Genomic DNA, 23869 nt, shown 5'->3' on the forward strand with positions numbered 1-23869 from the left:
TCGGCTCTCACACTCATTTCCTTTAAACCAGTACCACTGCCCAATTTTTGAATTAGCACAAAACGTAATCCATGTTCAAAGCTCCCTCTCATTGGCGGTTGCCCCCCTCCCCCCCCCTGCCTCCGCCTCCGCGATGGGGCAACCATTCTCGTTCTCTCGCGGTTACAAAGTTTAAACCTGTTTTGCTATCGATAAAGCTGAGGCAATACCCTACACAGCACAATACGTCATTGACACCCCATGGCAAGCTCACGGTATGGCAAGGCTCAAAGCCTTTTGTTCGGCTGGTTGGTTAGGTTTTCGAACGTTTTGCGCGCTGTGTTTGAGACATGTATGCCAAATTTGCTACATCGCTTCCTTCACGTTCCTTACGGGCCTATCTTGTAAACAGCCGATAAGTTGACAGTTGATACTCAGCGCTGAATACGGACTGTTGCTACCAAAATAAGTTCAAGGTTCTTTAGCGTGCTGTGAGGCATTTTTATCTTTTAATCCATTTAATATCTCTGTTGTGGTGACAAGTATAAATTAAAATCCTGATTTACGAGGAGAGCCTTCCAGATGCTCTTCTGTCGCTGATATCAAGAAGGCAGCAGCTAATATTAAGTTGGCGCACCTCCACAGCTGCTGACGAACTTCGTCGCGCCAGCAGACAGGGGTGTTGCGGACCGGCGAGAGGCCGAACGGGACCGCATCCACGATGACCTCGTTTTTCACCAGCGCCCCGGGCATCTCGCGAAAGGTGGTGGAGGTGGTGCCGAACACCTGCGGGAGGTCGACGCGGAGGGCCGTGAAAAGATCTCTCGACTCTGCTGCTGGCTGCTGGGCCGCCTCCGACGCCGTCCGCGTTGGCTTCCTCGGCTTGCTCGCCGGCTGAGCCGCCGCGTCAGACGACACAGAGGGACGACCCCCGGGCGTGCTCGCCACGAGTGACGCCCAGCGGCGCGAGACTGCGACGGCGCAGGCTCGGCCACCGTCCGGGCCGCCACGGCGGCCGCCAGGGCCGGACCCGTGCGGGTAGGTCAAGCCGACGCTCCGTCCTGCCGGGCGAACGGAGTCTGGCCCGCGGTAACCCCGGCCACCGTCCAAGCCGCCACGGCGGCCGCCAGGGCCGGACCCGTGCAGGGCAGGTCGAGCCGACGCTCCGTCCTGCCGGGCGAACGGAGTCTGGCCCCGCAGCATCCCCGGCCACCGGACATCCCGGATCTGCCGGAGCCGACGCTCCGTCCTGCCGGGTGAACGGAGTCTGGCCCCGCGGAATCCCCGGCCGCCGAACGTCCTGGATCTGTCGGATCTGCTCCGGCAGGTCGACCGTTAGAACACCGAACCGCACATGGATCACCCGAGCCCCGCTGGAGATTAAAAAGAAAGAGCTGGAGGGAAGGAGAAAATATGGTGTCAGAGAAAGTGGTGTGAGGAGCCGATCGGTGCAAGAACGCTGCTGAACCGCAGAGCCATAGCAGTAACTGAGCTGTTTGGATCGTAGCAGTCTTTTTCAAACGATCTAACGTGACGATACAACTTAATCATAGTTTGTCATGCACGGCTCCGCTAATGTAACAACGTCGGTCTGCCTCAGGCGGTCTGTGGAATGGTCGGTGGCCGCCCGCCGCCCGCGCCGGTCTCAGATCGTCCTGCAGTGCTCCGAAAAATCGCCTCCGCTCCGTAACCAGAAAGGCGAAGGACACATTTTTGTGTCAAAACACGCGCAATGAACGCCCATAGGATACTCAAAACTTGGACGTGACTCCACGGCACACCGAAGAGGCATCTTTAGAAAACCTTGAGGGAGGAGGAGGGGGGGGGGGGGGCTCGCATAGACCCCTCAATCTCCCATGAATGCGACCGTTAATGTGTGCTATTAAATACTGACAGCGGGAAACTTCACATGGCAGGGGTGCGGTGAAAGGGAGCGGGTTCCCTTAAAATCCGACTTTTCTTTTTTTCTGCCGCCAACGATCTTTTGGGTCCGTATCATATTGTCCAAGATACAGAATGTCCAAAGTTCATAATGTCCAAGGTACACAATGTCCAAGATGAGAAATAACTTTCAAAATGGCGCAGAGTGGAAGGGGCCCGTTTCGTAATGCCCAATGTACAGAATGTGCAAAGTACAGAATGTCCAAAGTACAGAATGTCCAATGTACGTATTGTCCAAGGTACAGAATGTCGAAAGACCAAAGCTTCCAAACTATTTCCTACAGCGGCCACCAGGGTGTGAATAATTGCCCTTATTGGCAGGCAGCGTTGCCCAGCCCAGCGCCGGCCGCGCGCATACAGTCGGCACCGTTACGAAGACTACGCGCGTGGGGCTGGCCGGACGGATTACTAGCTTAGAAACAGATCCATTTCCGCTCAACAACGCAATGGAGCCGGCTCGAGGCGCCGCACCGAGCATTAGCCGCTGATTTTCAAGGTTGAGCCCGGTAATGTTTACCTGCATTTTGGGCTGCTAAAAGCATTGAAAGCAGGCACAATATGAAATGGAATTATAGCTGCGCTATGCCCGAAAATATAATTGTCGAAATCGACAACAGCAGTGGGCAATTCTGAATGCCGATCTTGACTGCTCGATTGTCAGTATAATGCAGACATTTTAAGTTCGGGTTAAAAAGTTCAAACAAGTTCAAATAACAAATAAGTTTTAGCTAATATTCGCTTCCGGCATTGTACACCAGCATTGTGGTTACTACGAGATGGGTTTTCAGCAATAGCAAGCTAACATCAAAAATGTACCGTAGTCAGTAGTGAATATCCTTGAATGAGGGTGACTCTCCTTCAATATGGTATTATAGAAACACCCCATATCCAGCACGTGCGGAAAGCTGATCGAAACACAGACGGTTAAATTTAAATTAATGGATGTCTAGTACCAAGAATTAGGTCAAGGTGTTCAAAACAATGACTAAAGCAACATTACTAGATGTACTTCACATGAAAAACGCTGCTCATGTGACGTCCCAAGATGATGCATGCTTACTTGCCTTGAACAAAATTGACGATTGCGCGCAACAATTTAAGGACATGAATACTTGTCTCCTGGCGTTAATATGTCTTCTTTACAGCTAGCGGTTCTTGTGCAATGCTGCATCTATCAAACTACGTACGCGATGCGATTACTTGATTCGACATTAGGCACACTTAACGTATTTACCTGTCATGTTTTCCCCGCAACGATGTGCGCATCTTCTGTATACGTGCGCCACTGAGGTGTCCAATGAACCGGTCTGAAATCTTACGCTTCGATCATCACACCTGAACTGTCCCTGTACTTAGGTTCTTGGAGATTTGATGTCTTACCCCATTTTTCATTTCATTTTCAATCCTTTGGCACATACATGAGGAACTTTTACCCCCAACGAAACACTAGGGTTTCTTGGAGCGGTAGCTAGAATGAAATTAGGATTAGGACTTCTAGTCATGCTACCCTACGGTTGTGCATATTTTTGCGTGTATATATGTACACACACACACACACACACACACATACACACACACACACACACACACACACACACACACACACACACACACACACACACACACACACACACACACACACACACACACACACACACACACACACACACACACACACACACACACACACACACATATATATATATATATATATATATATATATATATATATATATATATATACATATATTGCTCCTGAGATTGCGGGTGCACAGGCTCAAACCATTCGATGTAATTGTTTTCCCTAGTCGACTCTGCAAAAGAATAGACGTTTTAAAGCAAACATGGAGTGAAGGACCCTGCGCGTTTTTGTACTCATCTCTACACGCTCTGTTCAACAGCTATGGGATCCTTATTGTCCGGTGAATCAGCCCTCTTAAGCAGAACACTACGGGCACATTGTTACTCCCGGTCAGGGGCTGAACTGCGACTCTGTCCCACCGCGGTCTGTCTTCCGGCTGTTATTCTGGTAACACGGGGCGGGATTCCCCGACCGATCAGAGGTCCATTAGCGGCATACATCACATCGCATTGGTCCGCTCCCGGATGTGGGAGGCCTTCTGATCCGTGCAGTTGACCCGGACTGACGCAGGAACCCTCACTGACGCAACAACGTCCCTGACCGCCGCGGGAGTTCAAGTAATTGACACATACACTCTAGTTCCGCTTAACGGGCCTTCGCCGGCATTGGGTTGGTGGATCAACCGTTCGGTACTGGAGACCCTGACCGACACATGACCATTCCATTGCTTCAATGTGAGCACTGGTAATGAGTTCTCAGGTTTCCTTTCTATTGTTGGAGGGCCGCAATCAACGCACGAGGCTCTCTGCCATTTGGGGTCCCGTTCCCGCCCCTGCTGAGCAAATCTTCCCCTGACAGACTCGACGCCCCCTGTTGGCATAGAATACCTTGCTAGGCACGGTAGGCCACTGAAAGATAAAGGAAGATAAAATAAAAGACCAATTGTTAATCGCGGGTCAGGCTTTGTCCCTGCTTGGGAGATGGGCCGCTGGAGTTCACACCAACACGGATCCAACTGTTCGTTGTTCGTGATCTATGGCCGAAATAGAGGAACGCTCTGTCTCAGGGCCCTTATCGGTACAAAAGGTTCTCTAACTGACATTTGAGATCACGGCCCCATGGAATGGGGTCCTTAATATGACCTACAGCCAGCTCTTCGGACGCTTCGGCCTTTCAATCCGGCCCTTCATTCTTTGGTCCCGAGAGACCCTTCGGCCCTTCTTCGTGCCCTCTCAAACACCGCTCCGACTCGGGGCCACATGCCGCCACATATCTCTGTCAGCCACTGTGGCCTCTGACCGATGCAGAAATCCTTCATTATGTCAGAGGCCCGGAACATTGCAAATCGCGGGCCCCGGCTTCGTTCCCGCTTGGAAAATGGTTCTCAAGGGCTCGGACGGACATGGAGCCGACTGTTCGGTGTCCGTGGTCTCTGGCCGAATTAAACACCCGCATTGTCTCAGGGGTTCCTCAAACGGTGTAAGAGAACCTTTGACTAATGTTTAAGGTCACAACCCTATGGGCTGCGGTTTTTTATGTGACCTACAGCCAGTCCATCGGGCCCTTATGCCCTTCAACCGGGCCTTGCACCATCGGTTCCGGTGGGCCTCCCGGGCTCCTCTTCGGGCCTCACCGATCACTTCTCTTGGTCGGTCCGGGGCCCTTCCGTGCACAGAACCTCCTGTTAGGCGCTGTGGGCCCCTGACAGATCCAGGGCCCCCAGTCAGTATAAATCCCTCAGGGCCATACCGACACGGAGCCGACTGTGCGATTCTGGTGGTGCCTGACCGACATGTGAGCCCATATGGACGCAGGGGCCTCGATCGGCGTAAACGGCCGTCTGACCATTATTTGAGAGCCGACCCCTGACCGACATGTGAGCCCATATGGACGCAGGGGCCTCGATCGGCGTAAACGGCTGTCTGACCATTATTTGAGAGCCGACCCCTGACCGACATGTGAGCCCATATGGACGCAGGGGCCTCGATCGGCGTAAACGGCCGTCTGACCATTATTTGGGAGCCGACCCCTGACCGGGGTCGGGGCCGGGGCCCCTGAATAAGACCCTGGCCAGCCCTCTATGCCCTTAGACCTTCTAATTGGGCCCCTGATCGTCGAACTTGGTGGACACTCTAGGCTCTCCGGGCTCCTCGAACACTCCCTCTGGCCAACTCGGGGCCTCTGTCAGGCGCTGTGAGGGCTGACAGACGCTGCGACCCTGACCAATACAAATGTCTGGAAAATGGCCCTCAAGCCCACGCCGCCACGGAGCCGACTGTCGGTTACTGGTGGTTTCTGACCAACATATAGGCCCTTGTCGACTCAGGCCTGACCTAACCTAACCTAACCTAACCTAACCTAAGCTAACCTTACCTAACCTAACCTAGCTCAACCTAACCTAACCTAACCTAACCGGATCAGCGCGCAGGGCCCTCTGGCTGGCATTGGAGTGTCCGACCGTGTCGGCCGGGAGCCGCTTTCTTGCCAGCTTTCCGCTTTGTTTTAAGGTTCCTGTCGCAAACAGGATTTGAACCCAGACCTCCCCACACGTGGATTCCCAGGTGTTAATCACTCGGCCAATGTGCCACTCACATTGTTAATAACTGCTATAAATGTCTTTCCCTGAGTTGTTGAGCTGTGATTGCTTTATGGTTGTCAATCAAGCACGATCCTCATATGTTCTTTATTTTGTTCGTCCCGAATAACCCATCCAAACGCCTAGTGTTCTCTGAGAATGTGGCAATCTGTGAAAATGGGGCGAGTAGGTAATTACTTGACCTACGGTAAGCGACTGAGCAAATTTACTGAGCAAAAAATGCACAAATTTAAATGTTGAAGAAAGAAATCACTTTAGCCTACCCAAAATGATAAACTGACCTGTAACAAAGCATTGAAATACTGAAAATACGCAACAATGGTGCAAGAAAAATTACTGGAAATTTTGCTGCAATTCGTCATTCACTTCGCCGGTACACTAGAAAAACCTTAGAGGATAGTAAATGTCCCTCACCACAGTTAGGTAAGGGCTGGAAATCCTTGCCTATGTGCAAGACCGTGAAACATACCTTGCGTTTTTTAAATCATTTACCTTGTGACATTTCATTTCACTAATCTGAAACACTTCCTTTCATCTTTTTCTTCCCCGTCTTCAATCTCTCAGCGTTCCTGTCGCTGGAAGCGCAAACGTTGCCGGTGCTTACCCTGAGGTGGCACCCAGGGGAGGCACCACCGGGGACTAAAGCCAGCCGCCTCCTGGTCTGCTGCCAACATGAAGCATATCTTTTAGTTCCCCTTGAAGTTTAAACAGACCCTATCGTGCCGACAGGAGGCCGCAGTCGATCGGAACAAAAAGTACCGTGAAATCAAGAGGAGGACCCGAAATGCATGCAAGAGGCAATATCGCCGCGTAGGAGACCTCCGTAGTCATCATAACGTTCCAATGGTATGAAATGCAAAGCAGGCCCGTCATATGAATAAGGTGCCGCATGAAAAGCTTTGGTCAAACTGTTTACCCTTGCGAAGAATCAGGTAAGTTCCATGACTCCCTTGTAGAATTGGACGCCAGCGAGGATGAACTAGGACATCGAAAAGAGAGGTGGGCTTGCAGGTAAACGTGCATGAAACATCAAACCGTGGGTATTTTCCCATTAAACGCGCACATACTTAATCCACTGCTGCAGTGTATGTTCCGATGGTTTGGACAGTTGTATGAAACGCGCAGAGGAAAAGAACCAAAATCGCGATGAGATATTCCAACCGGAGGTACAGGGCAAAGCAGAAAAGTAATTGACATCATTTGCGTCACCATCATTTGCGTTTTTTATCATTTTTTATCATTGTCATTTGCGTCACTGACATCATCATTCACTATTTGCGAGACGCAATTTATGAACCGCATTATATCTAACCCACTATTTTACTCAAGCTTCTTAGTGAGGGCTGTTTTATATCGTCTTTGTCTCTGTCAAAATTGGTACTGCCGGCCCTGGTCCTGGTGTATATGGCAAATGATTATTTGGGGTCCCATTATGGTGCGCCTGCATTTGATGCCTTTTGAAAACAAAGGGTATGTGAGTCAGAAATAAAGGTTTGGTGCGCGTACATCATGAAATTTCCGTGTTCCTTCGGGAAATCAAAACCTCAAAGATGCCAAAAGGGGGGGGGGGGGGGGGGGTAGGGCCCCATGCCACCGGGATCCGCCCTTGCAACTGGGTGTTAAAGATTATCAAGCCGGCAACGCAACATTTGGCGTAAGTCGAAAGTCAATACTTCAACAGTACCCCTCTGATCAGATTTCGACGCCGGCCTCCCGGCCTCCTACCCACAGCAACAGGTCACCTGGCAGGCCAGCCTGCCTCTCCGCCGCTGCAACCCTGCGGCTGTTGCACGCCTGCGTCGATCCAGACCGCCAACCGGGCAGCGGCGGCGGCGACCGCGCGCTCCGATTGGCAGGCGTCGCGTGACGTCACGGCCGGTGGCCGGGCCGTCTTCGGCCGTTGCACGAGGCGGTCACAGGCAGACGAGAGGCGACACGATGCGACTGGCAGCGCTGCTGATCCCGCTCTGCCTGCTGGCGGCGCTGGCCGCGGCCGGCGACGCGGAGGCCTACATGGACGACGGTGAGTCGGCGCGCGGGACGGCAGGTAGCAGGCGCTGGGCGGGAATCGAACCCCAGACGCGCAGCTGAGCGCTCAACAAGGGTAACTGAGGGCTCGGGTAGTAATAATACGGGCTCCGTACAATAACACGGATGTAAGATGGCAATGATGACGAGAGCTTGTTTTTCCTCTTGGGTTGATACATCGCTCGAACTCTGTGCCTTACTGGTAGCGTGGCTGAACTGAGAGTTTAAACCGAATGCCGCCCCCCCCCCCCCCCCCACCCCGCCCACCCCCGTCCTCCCAAAAGGAAATCGTAGACCACATCTGACAGTTGGCCGGATTTGACGCCTGCCCAGATGTGAGCGACTTGCTACGGCATAAGCGACGATGAATGCGCCCCTAAAGATGGTGATACACTGCAACGCTTTTTCAAGCAACACTTCACAACTATCAATGTTGTGGCACAAATGTGTAAACTTTGATTCATCCAAAATGCATGAAAAAAACTCGATTAAGCATAGCGCGTTCCACGATTTTTTGAGACGGCAGACCGAGGTGCGCGCGCGAACGAGAACGACGCTGAGCTCATCAGGCACTAAACGACTGCGAGCTACTAGCCTTCGGTGAGACTGTGGGAGGGGAGAGGATTTTATCTAACGTGGCTCAGTCGCCTTCGATGAGACTGTAGGAGAGGGGAGGATGCAATTCAGCGTAACTCTTTTGTCTCCGATGGGGTTGTGGGAGCGGGGAGGATTCTGTCCGGCGTGGCTCTCTTGTGTTCGGTGAGACTGTGGGGGCGGAGAGGATTTTGTCCGGCGTGGCTCAGTTGTCTTCGGTGAGACTGTGGGGGTGGGGATGATTCTGTCCGGCGTGGCTCAGATACCTTCGGTGAGACTGTGGGCTGGGGAGAATTCTGTCCGGCGTGGCTCTCTTGTCTTCAGTGAAACTGTGGAGGTGGGGAGGATTTTGTCCGGCGTGGCTCAGTTGTTTTCGGTGAGACGGTTGAGGTGGGGATGATTCTGTCCGGCGTGGCTCAGTTGTTTTCGGTGAGACGGTGGTGGTGGGGAGGATTCTGTCCGGCGTGGCTCAGTCGCCACCGTCTACTGTGCTGCCGAACCCGAACGACGCTGTGTTAAGGTGTGGGTGAATACTGATAAACGAGCTGAATCGACCGCCGGCCGTTGCAGGGATTTCTGGGCGATTTCAGGTTACCAGTGGCGTAATGCTTTAAACCATCGATGTTCTTGGGTTTGTTTCGTTTCTGGTAAAATCAGGTGTGCATCACATAAACGACGTGTCCCAAGCACGCGGCTATCTTACTAAAAATGAAAAAGGAAGGTATCAGTAGCCTCCTGAGCTAGAAGTAAAGTAAAAGCCCGTCGACAAGTTTTTATGTGTATATCTATTGCATTCGCCACGCACAACCTACTCCGACATTGGGGGACGGATTGTTTCGACCGAAGTAAGCACGTGAGAGACTTTACCTTATTTCACACGTGGTGCCAGACATTCCAAAATGAGGCTCGCTCCTTGATAGGTCGAATATTTAGTGTTCTGTGCTGTCTAGCAGAAACATAGGACAGATCCCTGATCAGCCTACTGTGGCTTGTCATATCGGGTACATTGCTGTCAGCAACCGAAGTGAATGCTAATGCTAACTATGAAAGGGAGGAAGTTACCATCTGCATGAACAAATGATGTATTGAACATGACTTTTTGATCCTACCTTGCTTGTAAAACCTGTTCAGGGTTAGGTGCGTTGCCTCGATTCCCTACCCCAGCCTCCTCTGTAACCCAGCTGCTGGAGTGTCAGACACGACTAAACCAATCCGCGGAGGGCAAGTGAGTTTGAGTCCCAGAAATGTCACAGAAGCTTCCCAGGAACGGTACTTGTGTGGTTCGACTTGTGTGGCCCATCCTAACTAAACTTAGAGGACTAAGCTGGACTAGGGGCAGCCGTGCAGCATTATTATGAAAGAAGCTACAAATGTCCGAAAAGGTAGTTAATGTCAATGAAACATTTTTAAAAGTAAGAACAGTCGTATGCATGACATTCTTCAAGGGGTGGTGTGAGCTGAATCTTTTGAAGAACGTACGCTTAGCAGAGACTCCCGCACGGTCATCACAGGCTCACGTACGCTTAGCAGAGGCTCACGTACGCTTAGCAGAAGTTCACGTACGCTCAACAGAAACTCACGCGTGTTTATCAGAGGCTCACGTACGCTCAGTAGAGACTCACGCACGCTTAACGCAAGCTCACGCACGCTCAGCAGAGACTCACGTACGCTTAGCAAAGGCTCGCCTATGCTTAGCAGAGGCTCACGTACGCTTAGTACATACCCACGCATGCTCAGTAGAGACTCACGTACACTTATTACAGGCTCACGTAGGCTTAGCAGAGGCTCAGGTACGCTCAGCAGATACTCATGCACGCTTAGCAGAAACTCACGTGCGCTAAACAGAGACTCACGCACGTTTAGCAGAAACTCACGCACGCTTAGCAGAGATTCACGCACGCTTCGCACAGACTGTTGAACCAAATACATTCCTGCGAAGCATTCAGTCAATTTGTAAGAGGTATCTTGGCAAGGTTTTGTGAACATTCCTTCGGCGCAACGGGACATGAATTCGGCTGCATCCACCTCCCGGTGCTTTTTCAACATATGACATTTTGTCATTAACTATGATCGCCGATCGGCTGCGCGTCCCCTCGATTTAGCGGAGACGGCCGGTGCACCCCGCCCGCCACACTGTCGCCAGTGGCATACTGGACCCCAGCGGATCGCGCGACATTCGTGGGCTGCTTTGTTTAGAGAACGAACCAACGCGTTTAGAAAACGCGTCGCACGTCCTCGCGCGCCCTTTACTGGAGCGACGTGAAATGATAAGTGTTGCACCTATATGCGCATATCCATACAGCCCAACCCTCGCGCAAGTCATTCGCCATCGCAGCTCAATACACGTGAGCGGGGGGAGGGGGGGGGGGGGGGCGGCGTATCTCCCGTGACATAGAGCGCCGGGATTGCAGATAAGCTGCTGGATCTGTCGCTGGGTGGACCCACATTCTCCATAATGCGCTGTGCCGCGGGCGTGTGCGACAGCGCTGTACCGCGGGCGTGTGCGCCAGCGCTGTACCGCGGGCGTGTGCGACGGCGCTGTACCGCGGGCGTGTGCGGCAGCTCTGCACCGCGGGCGTGTGCGACAACGCTGTACCGCGGAACAATCAGCAGCTTTGCGATCGATGTGCGCGAAAGCTCTGTGCCTCTGGCGGCAACGATACATCAACGTTACATCGGACGCAGCCTTACCGGATTACTATTACTCCGAGCTGCGGTGCCGCCATTACTCAGCTCCCGGCGACAGGGGCGGCCAGCAGCCGCGGCTGTCGTAAACCGATACCCACATCGCCTCCAACGCAGCCGCCGCTCAATGCTGTCAGCTTTGCAGTCGGTGCTGTGAGCCACGCGCACGAACCAAATGTCGCAATTCTTCTCTTCATGGTGCATTGCGGCTAGATGTCATTCTTGCCCGGCGTTTGAGACAGTCATTGCCGAAACTGATGCTTAAGCAAGCGACAGAGGTAGAAAATAGGTTAACAGAGCACGCAGATCTTGGGGACTCGATGGTTTTTCTGACATATTTCGACGTTACCAAGCTCGTTTAGGTATGATGTTAATCCAACACATTCACTGTGAATACGGAACATGCTTGATAGCCCATGTTAAAACGGCCGGTATTCCAGTTCACATCAGTTGCATAAGGCACGTAAAGAGTCAGTTACATAAGGCGTGCAACGAGACAGTCGCATAAGGCATATAACGAAGCAGCCTGATTCCATGCATCTTGTTCCAAGTTAAATAAAAAACAACATTCAAGTCAAAGTCTAAAAGTAAGTTTCATTCTAGGTGAGCAAACCACGGTGCACGTTTTGTGGCATCATCATGTGGCATTTGTGGCATTGTCTGCCAGACTCATGGAGCGTAGCGGCCAACAGCCAATCAGATTCGAAGCTGATTGGCAGCCGGCTGCCGTACCGCTTCATCTTAGCGGCAGGGTAGCTGCCGTTAATAGGTTTAGAACGCGCCCATGGCAGATTTTCGTGCCTTGTGCTATCAGTGGAGCTTTGCCTAAAATAGCATCAGTGTCGTTCACTCGTCCTAAGACATCCACGCAGTGTCACGTGTTTTCGCCGAACCCGGCACGGATCGTCGCTCCCGCGGGAGGCCTCCCTTCCTCCCACATCCTCAAGGGGAGCAAAACGAGATCAAGCATGTCCGGAGAGTTGTTGACACGGCCAACATCAGCACTCGGGCGCGTTCCCCAGAGACGGGGTTATCGGGCGTCAGAGATGGGGTCATTGTCCGGGCCACGGGGCGGCTGGGGTGCAGTGCTCTATCCGCCACGTGGGTGCCTCTGTCCGCCCGCTGGGGTGCAGTGCTCTGTCCGCCCGCGTGGGCGCCTCTGTCCGTCCGCTGGGGTGCAGTGCTCTGTCCGCCTGGGTGGGCGCGGCTGTCCGCCCGCTGGGGTGCGGTGCTCTGTCCGCCCGCGTGGGCGCCTTTGTCCGCCCTCTGGGGTGTGGTACTCCGTCCGCCCACGTGGGCGCGGCTGTCCGCCCGCTTGGGTGCAGTGCTCTGTCCGCCCGCGTGGGCGCGGCTGTCCGCCCGCTGGGGTGCGGTGCTCTGTCCGCCCGCGTAGACGCGCGGTTGACAGTCAGGTTTGCTTTGCTGGCTGGTTGAGGCAAGCTGCGGCATTGTGCTCCGTTTGTTGTGCACAGAAGGTGGCCATCAAGGGTTTTTACCGACTTCCTGATGGATACTGAACTGCAGGACCGGCAGTTGGCTCGTATGACCGACGGTCAGAGCTGAACTTGGCAGAGCTAACCTTTGGCAAGACCGTGCAGGTACGCATCGAGATGCAAAATGCTAGGCTTTACGGACTACTTATGTCTCGCTCCCGTCCGAAACTTCTTAAACCGACTTTGCCTCCCCCTCACCCTCTCCCCACCTTGCTTTTTTTTCCAGCTGAAGCCTCTGAAGTGTGAACCGTTTGACACAATACCCAATTCTTAAGAATTTCCTTGTCCTCTTTATTTCTCCACCAAATAACACGTCAAAGTATTCGTCTATCAACTTATTTGTCGGTCTATCTCCACCAAATAACACGTCAAAGTATTCGTCTATCAACTTCTTTTTACGGCAAAAGATGTTTATCACTTCCAATTGAATGTGTGTGACCAGTCGATGCGAATATTTTTGAAGGCTGGATATCGAGTGAAAGGTGTGACACATTTGATGAAGAAACGTCTGGTAGTTCATTTGCTGTGATAATGTTGTCCAGAAAAAAGTAAAATACAAATAAGTGACAAACTAAATAATATACTGGGTCTATCACCTACATCTCCATGCAAGCGTTCAGCCAACCAGCCAAGGGAGGGTTTGAATGACGTTTCTGGGCCTCGAAAGGTAGATTCTTTGCTTCTGGCAATACCAAGCAAAAGACGGACAAACTTCAGGGTCTTGTTTTAAAGAGTTGTAAAGGTCCGTAAGCCTCCACACGATATGTTCAATTAGATGATGGCTATTAGGGCACACTTACTTTGATATTTACGCCTCGTGCCTCTGTCCTCGTATCAGTGATATCCGGCGCTGTCATTCAGCGAAACTAACCAAGCATATTTCGTTATTAGTTGCTTTCTAATGCATCGAGCAGACCTCGAGATATTGAGGGCAGTTTGCAAAAAGCGTTGGGCACCGGTGGCTGCCGGCGTGAAAAAGCTTCTGATTTGCCGGACATGATCGGCGACAAAAAAAACACACTTTTGCGAGCCAATTAGTGACAAAATTGGGAAAATGGAAACAAATTCCAACACCCTAGACCATGATACAACAGACTATCCCGGCTCAACGAAGCTCAAAGCTTAGTATTGGTCTGTGCTCGTTAACGCTTGCAGCGTGAGCTCATGTCGAAACGTTGACATTTCGTTGTATGAGCAGGTTCAGCCATAAGATGCTGCCAAACATATTAGCTTGAATCATGATAGTTTTAGCAAGTGACAGAAACACACTATAAACCATATTATACCAGTGCTGATGTCACAGATCAGTGGTGACCCAGTGCTTTTCCAATATCACTCAGATCAATGCTTTTCGAAGATTTTTATCAGCCAAGATTTACTTCACATACTAAACAGTGTAGAATACCAAATAACCATGCTGTTACTAATCGTTGAAATCGTGGCTGGCCACAGCATCTTAGGACGAACGTGATCAGCTCGCTACGCAGCGTATTAAAGCGCCGTGCGATTCGAGGGAGATTGGCTCGGTTGCTCGCCACGCGGTAATGCGTTAGCCACATTGCAAGGCTTTGGACTGCCGTTGGTTGTATTCATGTGGTGAGAAGCTGACTGGCTAGAAGGACGTTGCTAATCGTCAGTTTTTTTAATGTGATAGCGCTAAGATGCCCTGCCTATCTAGAGTTGTTGTTTTGGATGCCTGAGCTGTAGCTTTAGAGGTGAACGGAGCTCGTTGGAGCGACACACGTCAAGGATTCATCCGGGGCTTCCTGCTACTGAAAGGAACGGCGGCTTTGAAGTAGGAGACCGAACATGGCTGGTTTGGGCCTCTCAGATTGCCTGTTGCATCTCAGACTTAGCGCACTGATCGGTGGACAGGCATGAAATAAAATGCTTTTGGCTGTCATCATATTGCATATAAAGCTAGAGCAAGGTGCCAGAGATGCTCAAAATGTCGTTTACATCTGTTGATACCGTGGGGTCATAGGGGTACAGTTTTGCAAAATGCGCAGGGCTGAGGGATGAAAAGGGAAGAGAGAGATAGGAAGAATATGGCTGAACCTGTCTCCAAAATACGCTTAAAACAGTTTCCCCTCAGACTTGACGCAATTTTTCGTTGCTTGCAGCAGGGTGTAGTCTTAAAAAAGTTTTGGGAGCTGAAACCCCAAATTATGATAAATGAAACATAATGGATAAGAATGATAACTGAAAATAGGAAACAACATCCCTGGTTTGGAGGCACAATTCCGCCTCCTCCCCCCCCCCCTGAATAGGAAACTATACGCCTTTAGGCTGGTTATGTAAGTATGGCTTTATCTGATAATTCTTTTAGGTTAGTCTCAACCTTCATTCAGTGTTTGATGGCCAGCAAATGAAACTTTGTGCAAACGAACTCCCGAAACGAAAATGTTTGATGGTTATGCCGCAATGCATTTAATTTGTCTTTGTCTTTGTGGTTCATTGGATTTAGAGACACATTGCAACGCTTTCTGAAAGACCTTTCTCCGGGTGACAATTCAGAGGGTTCCAAATTTCGTCAATGACAGAGAAGTCACTTCTTTAGCCATAGGTGGCTGCTCTGAACAACTGCACGCCAGCGACTGGCGGATAACTATATCACGCAGCATGCATTCTCGCCCGAAGAATTTCGGTATGACCTTCTTCTGCGGCGAAGTCCTCTAACGTCCTCCAACGTCCTGCGACGACATATTCGTCTATCAGGACAGGTGCTTATGAACATACAGCTAATTAACATAACACACTGGGGCTGACTTTAGAGCAGTACAATATCTGACTTCATGCACTACTCTTTATGTTCTTGCTTTAGCTTTTCATTTTTTTTTCCAATAAGATCTGATGATTTGATTTCCAACAAGGAAATCATCGAGCTCAGTAAACCATGCGGGTACATAGGCTCACAAGCTCATTTCTGATCATCTGTTTGGGGTTTAATCGAATGTGAAAAATAATCTTCGGTTGGAGAGTAAATCGATAGAAGGCCTCACAGAATACACCATTCATCAAGATAACCGCAGAACGCTGCTCTGGTTGGAGAAGTTTTGAGGGCTTTTCAAAATGCTCGCTCGTCAGTTCTTTTCTGCAGCCACCGATCTATATGGTCTTCATTATCTCGCAGTTTTCTATGACTGCCGGCCTGTTTGCGAGCAAGACACCTTGACCATTATAAAGTTGTGTAAAATCGGCTGAAACGCACATGACATTGCTCGTTTAGGCGTCTCTATTCAAGCCCATTACTTTTTAAAAGGAATTATGTTCGTTCTTTGGTCATTTTGAACCGATAAAAGCACAGACTTCCTGGCGAAGGTTGCTGGTGCCCTCTTCATGGCCAAAAGGCGGCCCATATTCTGAACTAATGTGCGCTGTCGCCCAAACGTCGGCTATACACTCCGCCAGAACGACTGCGGGTCACAGGTCTTAACGACTACCATTAAGGGTCGCACGCCCTCATGAATTAGAAACTGGCCACTGCGACTTACTCTAAGTAGCCGGCACTTGGCGCTCATTGGCATGCGACGCCTAGCGGCCGGGCGTCAATGCCGGTCCGGTCTGGCCATCACTCGGTCTGGGCGCTGGCGGGCAGGCCGGCCGGCGGCGGCTGGCTGCGGCTGCCAACACTCGGTCTGGGCGCTGGCGGGCAGGCCGGCCGGCGGCGGCTGGCTGCGGCTGCCATCACTCGGTCTGGGCGCTGGCGGGCAGGCCGGCCGGCGGCGGCTGGCTCCGGCTGCCAACGCTCGGTCTGGGCGCTGGCGGGCCGGCCGGCTGGCGGCGGCTGGCTCCCGCTGCCAACGCTCGGTCTGGGCGCTGGCGGGCAGGCCGGCCGGCGGCGGCTGGCTCCGGCTGCCAACGCTCGGTCTGGGCGCTGGCGGGCCGGCCGGCTGGCGGCGGCTGGCTCCGGCTGCCAACACCCGGTCTGGGCGCTGGTGGGCCGGCCGGCTGGCGGCGGCTGGCTCCCGCTGCCAGCGCTCGAGCCCTGTCGGCGCCGCGAAGAGCTCCCAGGCGGCCGGCCGGCCGCGGAGACGCCGGGACCGGTCACACGCTCGCTCACAGACGCCCTGCAGAATGGCAGCTGCGAATGAGCGCGGCCGACCGTGCTCTGGGCCGTGGCTCGGTGGGATGCGGCTCGCCCGCGCCCATCATTGTCGGCGGCTGTGTGATGCTGATGACCTGCTTTGCATTGGTTTTAAGCCGCATTCGATCCGAGGCTGACTTTGTCCGCAGAATTTGTGCGGTCCCCTGTGTTATACTCACTTTTACGCCCACTCTCCACTGTCCCCTAAAAGAAAACTTCCCACTGTTATACATTTTTTTGTGTTGTCATTCTATAAATCTCAGTACCTGGACCACAATCCTTTTACAGGGATGGGGTGATGTTCAGTTTGATGTCTTGCATCACAAGTCGTAATACGTTCATGCAAAGACTGCATTTGAAGGTGCTCGTAAAAGTTATAAACCACCAAACCGTGGTGCCTTTTAGACACGCATAGATGTAGTTTTGCCAATGCGAACTTGCAGTTTTAAGGCAGTGCTTCCGCGTTCATCGTTTTTCCAATTAAGTGATGAGACCCGGCCGCGCCGTTTCATTGATGGAAATGTCGTGATGGGGGAAACAAGAGCACTCTCAAAATACCAGGCACGGGGCCAACTTGGTGATGAGCCCCTAAAGTTTGATAGCAAACTGTTTTAGGCCAAACGACCGCGCGACCACCTGCACGCAATTTCTAAGCCCCGGAAACTTTTCGCTTGGAGACGCCTTTCCAAAACACGCACGTGTCTTCAAAACAATGCTTCGCTGCCGTTGAATGGAAACTCTCCCTGGCCGCAGTGGGGCATGACCGTATTGGCCGTATTTTGGGTGACGATGGACCGGCCTCACGCGAATAAAAGGTCAACCAAAGTCATTGTGGTAAATCAATGCGTGAGTGTTGTATGAACTGCTCGCTGGGTTCTGGCCTGCACTGCATAAACAGCGAAATTGCTTTGGCATTATGGAATAGCCAGAAATAAATGGTCTTCGTGACCCAAGTTACAATCGATAAATCCCGGGATCCATTAATTCGCTGCAAAGGCAAAGTCGGCTGGCGCGACGTCTGAGCCTGCTGTCTGGGTCTGCTCAGTGGAGGTACTGAATGCAGTGCCAAACCTTCGCAGCCTATCCCGCCGCGATGCGGGTCCTTCACAGAAAGTCAGCCCTCCTTGTTCTGACACTAAAGTTGGGTCAATTTTTCAGGAGGTGGTGGCGAACAGGAGGTGCCTCTGGAAATGGATGAATATTCTAACCTCCTTGCCAACCTACTGAGAAAATCGGGACAGAAGTAAGTAACTGTGTGTGCAACATATTACCACCCTCATGTAGCACAATACCAGTGTCTTTTTCCACAGTCGTTGGTGATTATTGGACGATGGCCAGCTGCCCGTCACTGACAATCCACCCGTACATGTGCAGCATCATCGGCTGAAGGTATAGGAAAAGGGTGGTTAGAGCGGGTGGGGGACATTTTAGGTTCATTCGTTTCATGGAACAGCAAAGGCGTCGCGTGGATTTTAAAGATTTTTTGGGAAAGGGAGCTATGTCTCCAGTCCCACACACACACACACACAGGTTTGATAGAAATTGTGGTACAAAATGACAAAGCTCTGTGTCGTTACTTGAATCATGCATGTTTATCGCTAAATTTCTTAATCATTCTCCGCAAAACACGTTGCTTTTCTTTCCAATGCAGTTGGACAAACAAAACATGACTGGACAGCTCTTAGTTTGTTGTCCGGGTAAAATATATGGTTATGCTCTTCTGACTCGTGTCTGTGATGTTTAACATAATCTTCCTATAAGCCGTAAGATTTATGCAAATGTTGACCTTAACGTGGACTCTACAGGAGGTGAGCACCGCTAGATGGTTTGTTCATGATGACAGCGTTTTGTTCTTATAACGTTGTAGTTCCTACGTGATGAACGAAAGACAACACAATACAAAGTGTCATTGTGTCAGATGTTGATACTTTGTTGTGCGAAGAAATTATCGTTAGTATAATAATTCTATGCTCGTTTAAATGCTCGTTTAATCACAAATATAATTCGAAACCTTTCGTGGTTGCCCCAATCCCTTTCACGCACTGTACGCGATATAAAAGGGTGGCCTAAGATCTCGTGCAAAACGCCCATACATTATCACAGGACAGGGATCATGTTGCTTTTACGAGAGGCGTCTCGGCCACGGATCTCATTTTCCTGCGCGTGAACTCGCTGGACTGTCACACACCCACACTTCCAGTCATGGTGTTGACAATTGTTGACAAAATTGACAATTGTCGACAAAAACCCAAACTCTTGTCGCCTGGCATTTTGCTCGGCCGCAGATGCGGTGGACGTTTGTGACTGGCTTGCATGCTCGTAGTCCGCGCCCATCGGCCGGAGCTCTAACTCCAGTGTCTGCAGCCGGTTGTGCAGCGTTTGGGTCTTCAGTTAAGAGGCTGGCATCTAGTGACGGAAGTTGAAACCAGTTCATTTTGGAGATCCGGTCGACGTATGTCTTTGGTGCATGCCGTTTCTGTGAAATCGGTAACGTTAAGCCCATGTCAAAAAAGCTCTAAATCGAATGCCTTAATTCGCTCAACAAGATAAAACAATCGAGAAAATAACACAATGTGTGGCACTGTGTCGGACGACTGAGACTTCCTCGCACATGTCCGGGCTTTCCACGCTTGCATGTACCGCAGAGCATGACTGGAAACAAGCACTAGATCACTTGCCGTTCGCACTTTCCGTTCACTTGAACTGATGGGTGGAGAATCCATTTTGCTGGACGCCAGTCATGGACACTAGTGTTCTGTAGGTTGAGGTAGGCGACACCCACGGTGCCGCCACTTCTTGAGCGCGCTTCTGAAACACGTTTCTTGAGACTTGTCTTTGTGACAAATGGGTCGCTTGTCTGCTACGTTTCTCTCGTCAGCTCATCACGCTTTGCACTTGCACACTTGCTTTAGCGATCTGACAAGATCCAGGCTCAACAGTTCTGTTCAATATATTTGTTCAACAACACTTGTCCACACGCCCGTAGGAGCCAGCCACTCTTATATGTCCGCACCACTACCCAGAGCTCGCCGCTAACACCGTCACAGACTGCACTGCGGACTGCGGTCGGCTCAGGCTATCCGAGGACGTACATGACGAACGTGCGGACGGCTCTCGAACGCCTTAGCCCGCGCTCGCGGTCCCGAGCCTCAATCGTCGCGTTCGCTTAAATGACGTCATGGTAGCCATCACTGTAGGCAGCGGGGAAAGCGTGATTTGTTCTCGCATGCTGACGTCGTAACGTCGTATTTGCCGGTCTGACGTCACGCCATGGCAATGGCTACCTTTTGATTGCATTCACGGCAGCACCGTCGAGGGTTGTGATCTCAGCTTGACGTCATACGTGCTGACGTCACCCAAGCACCTGGAAGCGTGGGGTGGTTATGACATCACACTGAGCTAACGGTGCCGTATCACACGCAAGCCGCGCGACGACGTTGCGTGCTCGCCGCCTATAACAGGAGAAGTGTGCGCGGGCACGCAAACAGGTGGAGGTCTCACACACAGCTCATCAGCGGCGATGGATGAGACGGGACGCAGTTTGCTGTGTCGGTAACGCAACGCGACTGCACACAGACGTAGGCCAAACTTTCCTCAGGAGGAGGGGCAAATGTTAATCTGTCTTCTAAGTCTTGTGAATTTGGACAATCTTCCTCTGAGATCGCTCGGTGTATGGTGCAAGCCTGTTGCCTTGAGGAGGGGGAAGGCAAGTGGCACTCTCCTTGGCGACGCCCCTCGCTGCACAACATAAAGATAGGTGGCCATCAGAGAAACTTATCACAGCAATACCAAGCTTTGGTCACAAAAAGCAGTCTTTCTGTCGACATTCACATCCAGAGGACCGCCTTGTTGTTGTCGCACTGCTTTCGTTCTCTTGTCGTCTGCACAGACGGCTGCATCCGTGCGCTTGCTCTTGTGTTCGCCTAGCACTGCTGAGGCCGCACTGGTCCCGCGTGAGGAGGCGCGCCTTCACCAAGCCTGATTGTCCACGGTGTCCGGCCACCTCTAAGCCCTTCTAATTGTCTGTTCAGACGTTCTCCGTTTGTGTACGTCTACAGACGCTCCTGCATTCGACGCGGCAGCTCTTGCGACGCGCGACCTCACGACTGCTGCGGCTACGGCACCTGCCGCTGCAACCTCTGGGGCAGCAACTGCAAGTGCATGCGCGGCGGTCTGTTCCAGGCGTGGGGCCGAAGGCGGAAGTGAGCCGCTTCCGGCGGCCGCGCCCCGCCCGCAGGCCGGCGCTGAGGGCCCCTCCTGGCCCTGCCGCGCCCTGCGGCGCCGCTCTGCGGGCCTGCCGGCGGGGCCCCGGCCCCGATTGGGGATCCTCTCCAGCCACATCCGCCAATCGGAGCCGCGGCACCCGCTGCCCCCCCCCCCCCCACTCCCCCAACGCCCCCAACGCCCCCTCCATCGTCCTCTGTCCCTTGCATCACTCGGTGTGTCCTTGGTTGTAGCTGCGGCCGTTTCAGGGCGTCGGTGAGCATCAGTGTCAGTAAGCTGCGGTTCGAGCTGTTGGCTTGTTTTGTGAGTGACTCGGCGGCAATACACGCCTAACTGGAGTGCGCGTGTTTTCGTCCGGTCTCTGAATCAGCAGCAGGCCTGCCCTGGCGTGGCGAATTTAGACAGCCTCATTTGTGCGACGTGGGAGATATCGCAGCAGGGCAGAAACATTCCAGTCTCGTGCGCAGCATCAACACCAGTAAAAGCGGGATTCCCACGCCGTTCCTCACTGGATCGCGCCTCGCAACGGACGCCAGATTCACTGAAATCAGGGTACTCGAAAATTGGCAATATCCGTCTTGTGACACCAGCATAACTGACACCAGCGGCGTGATTAGATCTGACGATATGATGACTAGATCTGACGATGTTTTCTATCACGCTGCTGATTTCATTTATGGTGATGTCACAAGACGGATATTGCCAATTTTCAAGTGTCTTGATATCAGTGAATCTGGCGCCCGTTGCGAGGCGCGCGATCCAGTGAGGAACGGCGTGGGAATCCCGCTTTTACAGGTGTTGACGCTGCGCGCGAGACCGAAATGTTTTTACGCGGAGATCTAACACACCTTCAGCTTGATAAACTTTGCAGAAACCCACAGCAAAAAGTGTTTTCCTCTGCAGTAGTTGTGATATGGCAGCACTCGCTATCAACTTCAGTCATTTCAAACCACAGTAGCGGTCAATGGATCGACTGACTTCTCCACATAAGATATTGCGGTGCCCACGAGTTCTACAGGCGAAGCACGTATCTTCGCTGCGTTTTCCTCCACCGCCACCACAGCTATCAACTCTGGCTGTGAGAAAATCGTGGAAAATCAGCAGTCCAGTTCCAAACCAACAGCCTTTCGTTCCTGAATTTAATTCCCAGCCTTCTCCCGAGCCGCCCTCTCTCTTATACTTCGCTCGGTTGTTTATTCGGCTCACCAGGCTTCACAGTGCAACCAACACCACCATGCAGGAAGCGCGCCTTCGCGGACAGCGGCGCGAAGCCCCACCCGCGAGTCCCAGTTTCAATCCTCAAAGCAATCTTATATCGACTACATGAAACTTGTGACATCAGTGCAAATGAGACCGGCACCAGATGGATCACCTTGTTGGAGCCCACGCGCTACCATCAGACTGAGGCCGCTGGGCGTCAGGATTAACTATGATCACCGTGGTCCGCTTTGATCTACAATAAGGTTTGCGAGAACACAATGCGTGCTCTCCCCTGAATGAGTTACAAGCCTGGGAAAATTTCGCTCACGGTCTCAGGCTGCGACTACACCCACGCCTTTACACGCAACAGTCTATTCTGCGCATGAGATCTGTTGAGTCCTGATTGGCTTGAACAGCGCGACACATGGAACATTTGCCGATCGTTTGGCGGCTTCACCCGATGGTTTCTAGCCCTCTCGCCATCGGTATCTATCGAACAAATCATCCGAACTTCTCCTTCCGGGAGTTTGTATCCCCTTCACAACGGGCCCTCAGAAACCCCAACCCAGATATCTTGAAAACAAAGCAGGCTTGAGCCAAGGAGAAACGGCATTGTAGAGCTCTCGTCGAACAGCATCGTGCTGGCGTGACTGAACAACGGTGAATGTGAACTATCACAGGTCAAGTCAGGTCATATTAGTCAGATTAGCACTTTTGAGGTTCCTCCTGTTGTGTCAAAAGTAAGTACGCTAACACAACTAGGAAGACGGCGTTGAATAGCTCTTGGAAACGTGCACTACATAGGCACTAGTCTATGCATAAATACACGTGATTAGTCTATACATAGGTGCATCGATACACGTGACCTACAGAATGTGATGCCGGATCAAAGGGATGAAGCCATCACCCCATTTTCCGGTTCAGCTATATTAAGAACTAAACCAGGTATATGAAAAGGAGAACCAGCGTTAGGAACACCTTTGGAAGTTGTAAGATAGGGGCCATTACGGTTTATGGCGCACGATCTTCAAAGGGACAAATCTAGTCATTCATGTCAAGTTTGGCCAACATTGGCCTTGGATGCCCTAATCTTCTAAAAGCAACCGCAAAGGTACAAACGTACTTTTTGGGTGCTGTAGATGAAAACATCGGCCCAGAAACCTCCTTGGAATACGTTTGTCTGAAAAAAGCGTTACGTGCCTCTTCTTAACATATCGCCGATAATATTTTGAACAAAAATCATTGATCATGAACAGTCAGGGTCAGAAGCTCCACATTGGTGCAACGCATGAACAGATGCTGCAAATTCAGCTGCCCAAGCTTCCAATACGGCGCTCAAAACCGCCCAGAAGCATTCCTAAATCTCCTTTAGGGTCTCTGAGGTCTTCAGCGTGGCGCGAAGGCCAGTGAGCTATAATCGTTTTTAAACTAGGGTGGGAGTTAAAATGTTTCATCGCAAA

General features: G+C 51.7%; 1 protein-coding gene across 2 annotated transcripts; it reads left to right on the top strand.

The window, feature by feature from the left end:
• The first annotated feature begins 8027 nt into the window (after window positions 1-8027).
• On the top strand, window positions 8028-21242 carry LOC119113090 (U8-agatoxin-Ao1a). Of its 2 annotated transcripts, none has more exons than XM_037237424.1 (3): window positions 8028-8121; window positions 18144-18228; window positions 21017-21242. In XM_037237424.1, exons 1-3 carry the CDS (start codon window positions 8037-8039, stop codon window positions 21189-21191), a joined length of 345 nt encoding a protein of 114 aa, XP_037093319.1. In that variant the 5' UTR covers window positions 8028-8036; the 3' UTR covers window positions 21192-21242. The 2 variants fall into 2 exon arrangements, with proteins under 2 accessions (XP_037093319.1, XP_037093327.1); XM_037237432.1 differs by having other exon boundaries at window positions 21044-21242.
• The last annotated feature ends 2627 nt before the right edge of the window (window positions 21243-23869 follow it).

This window comes from Pollicipes pollicipes, unplaced genomic scaffold (genome assembly GCF_011947565.3).
Source record: "Pollicipes pollicipes isolate AB1234 unplaced genomic scaffold, Ppol_2.1 Scaffold_2555;HRSCAF=2994_pilon_pilon_pilon, whole genome shotgun sequence".
Taxonomy (NCBI): domain Eukaryota; kingdom Metazoa; phylum Arthropoda; class Thecostraca; order Pollicipedomorpha; family Pollicipedidae; genus Pollicipes; species Pollicipes pollicipes.